General features: G+C 38.1%; 1 protein-coding gene across 1 annotated transcript; it reads right to left on the reverse strand.

Moving 5' to 3' along the window:
- Nucleotides 1-2099: 2099 nt before the first annotated feature.
- On the reverse strand, nucleotides 2100-3242 carry LOC121373008. Its single transcript, XM_041499450.1, has one exon. The coding sequence runs from the start codon at nucleotides 3240-3242 to the stop codon at nucleotides 2100-2102; it is 1143 nt and encodes a 380-aa protein (XP_041355384.1).
- Nucleotides 3243-4107: the final 865 nt, after the last annotated feature.

A 4107-nucleotide genomic window follows, 5' to 3' on the forward strand; every position in this document is an offset into this window, starting at 1 on the left:
ACATGTACATATACTACTACAACTACTGCTACTATTACTACCCCCACCAACAGCACGACTGCCACTAACCCGCTCACAATTGTTTTACCCCACCACCTTTTATAGTTTTCTGTCTCCCCACAATCATGTGGATACATGATTGTGTACAATACTTAACATATTAGTATGAGCAGGACATACAAGGCGGGCTACAATATCTAAAATATTTACATATAAAGTTATACACGAATACATCATTCTGTAATGTATCTTTACTAAACTGATTCACAATATCGCTCATCATCAGGTCAGTTTTACATTTTTGTAACAAGTAATACAAACAATAGAATCCACACGTTTTAGCGTTCGCAGTTTGAACGGATTTGTTATTGTACACGTAAGATGAAGAATGTCTCTTTAAAAAATCTACAAACATTGGATTATAATATGCAGGTGGTTTACCAAAACTGTCGAAAAACTCTGCTTTATTGTTGTGAAAATAAAACGCAACCCAGTGTGTGCCTGGGAAGTGAGATAGGTATGTGTTTACAATACAGCCCCACCTCCCACGTTGGCTTACTCGTGGTAGTGTGTCGCTCTTGTAAACACCTACAATGCGTGAACGTAAATCTGAGTCACTGTCAATCGCACACTGAATCTGCTTTCCATTTATGATATTCTTTATTTGACATACACGTTCCTGGTTTGATCAATTTCAATCAAGCTGGGGAATTCACCATACACTATACAACTCACTGTCTTTGTTAATGCAGATTTAAACTGCACTTCTAACCTTAAGTTACCGTTTTTTAATAAACTTAAATAATCAGAGTCAACGAAAACGGGTTCAAGGTTGAACACAAACAGACCATTTCCCAAAGAAAATTCAGTTCTTTCAATATAATTTCCACAATTCAGGTTCCAGCTATTAACACCTTCAAACAAATTCACGTAGGCACTGACGTCATCTGCTTCGACTGGTCGACCGGATACACTGACACCATCCAAATATAAGCCCACCGTTTTCACGAATGAACTCTGGAAGTTAAACGGGTTCTTTGTGTATGATCCACTCACTCCGTCACCGTCGACAAAACCAACGATCAGTTTGTTTGGACACTGCGACTGGTACACACTGTCCCACACGTAACTCTAACAGGTCTAACATCTACGTAGTAATGTTGAAACACACTCGTTTGGTATGGGGGCATAGTAAACAGATCCAAAGCACTGGGTAAACCTTCCACAAAGTCTTTGTCTGTAAGGAGTGACATATTGTTTGTTGTTGTTTACGTTTATACAAATATATCTTTTTCACTAACAGCTGATTTGTACTTCGATGCGGGAGCTCGTTTTTTCTGTACTGTCATGCGTCTGACTTTTTTGCTTCTGACAATTCGATCACCAGATTTATGTTTTATTGCCCTGGTACGTTCCTGTTCAGCTTCGGCCCTTTCTACCACATCTTGTGTTTGTGACGTCACTTCTATTTTAGGTTTGTTCTTGTTGTACACGTCACTGTTTACATGTCTCGGAATCATTGGAATCATATAAGAAAACCACTTGTGCTTGTAATTCCCAACTCCAGATCCAACCTGCTTATTTGACTGCACAACATTATTTGTACGTTTATCAAAATACTTTAACCATTTATTTACATCAGGAACGTAAAGTTTTCGATCCATGGTAATTTACTCTAAAAACGGATAATGTCGTAATAGTAGTGTCACACTCGTGCTCTCTTTGATACATGAAACCGGAACGGCTGATACTGCTTTTATACGTATTTCGACATGAGCACTGTCCTTCACTACCACTGGTATGTTCCACAGTGAGTTAAACTCGTAACGTGGACCGTCTCGTAAATCCACACGTCTCAGCAGTGGTACGAACCCATCACCTACTAAACTGCTATCACATAGATTACACAACACGTCCACTTGTAAATCGTTCATACCATGAAGATCAATTTCCCCAAAGTTCAAGTCCACGAGAGACACTATCCACACACCTTCAAACGTTAGTCTCTGGTTTAACTTTACGCGAAAGTGATAGTGGTGGTTGTCAGGAAATACTGATTTAGAATCCGTGCTCTTCATAATAACGTACTTCTCCATGCTTCACGCAGTTTTCAGTTCTCCTTCTTCTACGTACGGATCGAAGCTAGGTGGCCAGCCTAACCACCGAACCAAATAGTACACTTTCCCCTTCTCCTTCTTCTTTTTTAACACTTTTTCGATTTTCCACAGAATGTCTTGATTTTTATTTACTTTCTGAAGTTCGGCCGTATAAAATATACCTTTCAGCACTTCGTCGTGAAAATCTCTCAGTCTGTACACTGGAATACTTTGTCGTCTACTTCTAGAATGTATTTTAAACAACTCTTCTGTCCACCTCAAGTCCTGCTCCTTTGTGAATGATTTACGCAAATAGCTGATTCTCGTTAAATCACCCACTTTAAATAAAAAATTTGCTAATGGTTTCTTTACTTTAAGTTTCTTAACCATGGGTTCGACGTACAGATGACTCCAAACTTTAATTCCGTTCGCTTTATTTACATCAACCGGTGCCCACAGTCCCAAGGACGAGTGAACTGTATTGTTATAATTGTGTACTAGATCTGCTAAAACTTCTATGTATTTGTGTGTATTGTTGTAAGTCGTAAAACGCGCGATAAGGCCCCGAAGCGTCCTAATTATTCGTTCTGCGAAGTTACTTTTGATATCTTCATTCTGCGTGACAATCAGTTTAATGTTTTCTTTTGATAGAAACTGCTTGAATACACCTGCGAACTCTGTTCCTTTGTCTACCCGAACTTTCTTGGGTATACGTTTGTCTTTTAAAATTGTTTTGAATCCTTCTAACACCGTCTCCGGTTTCTTGTTTACAAGGGGTATGGCCCACAGGTATCTCGAAAGAATGTCAATAGCTATAAGCAAGTACCTAACTCCATCGTTGACTTTTGAATGGCGGCTGACGTCCATTAAATCCATGTCAAATATCTCATATTTTTTGTTAACCCGTACTCGGAGACGCTTGAATGAACGGTTCACTGGTTTGTGAAGACTGTACGCATCTTCGTCGTTCAACCACTGTGTTACCGCTTTTAACTTGTACGTTTGTAAACCACGTCTCTTAAGACCGTCGTGAAACTTCTTTGGTCCGTAGAAAGCTCCAGCGTCTCTCGGTTTTGTATAATATTTTTCAAGTCCTTTCTTGTTACGTTCATTATTTTCAGTGTTAGGGTTCACTCTGGATGACATGACTGAACTAATGTATTCTGTGTCATTAATTTATACTCGCATACGATCTTCTAAACGTAGTATTTTAAGTACTTGTTCTTTTAAAATGTTCATCCACTCTACAGTTTTAACGTTCATATCCAAATAGTCTTTGCATTGATACTGACACAAAACAAATCCTGGAGTGTTTAATAAAACTGGATCTGCATAAACAAGACGTAACCACCTGTCAGCAACTACATCTTCGTTCAGTTGAACCCATGCAGTTGTGTAATAGCGTTCGAGCATATCCTCGTGATTCAGTGTTTTACAGGTGTGAGTTTTCTCCTCGTGGAACATGCATCCCATACACATTGCTTTACAGAATCGCTGAACCAGTTTACACACTTCAAAGACATAACTCAGAGTTAACAAATTGTCCAAGCATTTTCTGTTATCAACTGTATCTACTTCATCCACGAGCACACGAGTTGGTCGTATTTTCGTGACTATTATTAGCTTGGTACTGCTAGTCAAATGGCAGAAGGATCGTTCCATCTCACATTCAGTACGACTCTTAAACCAACAAGTTGATTTTTTCACTATTGATTCATTAAAACGGTATTCTGATCGTAAAACATATTTCCAGCTGAAGTAAACAGCCTGTTTCTTGTCGTTGTACTTCATCTTTGAACGCAATCGTTACAAATAATAAATAATTTCACTTCTCTTTTATGTTATAACATATATTCAAATGCATTGTTTAAAACGACTGGTTGTGATTGGTTAATAATAATAATAATAACAAATAAATAAACCGGTTTCAACTGGTTTTCTTTTCAAAAAATATTATTTCATAATTGCTAACAATAAACCTTTCAAAGTATATTTAGACAAAGGTCTTTGC

The sequence above is a fragment of the Gigantopelta aegis genome, chromosome 5 (genome assembly GCF_016097555.1).
Source record: "Gigantopelta aegis isolate Gae_Host chromosome 5, Gae_host_genome, whole genome shotgun sequence".
NCBI lineage: Eukaryota > Metazoa > Mollusca > Gastropoda > Neomphalida > Peltospiridae > Gigantopelta > Gigantopelta aegis.

Excerpts from the sequence above, each read along its gene's own strand:
- LOC121373008 (XM_041499450.1), bottom strand. The coding sequence starts at position 3,242 with ATGTCATCCAGAGTGAACCCTAACACTGAAAATAATGAACGTAACAAG.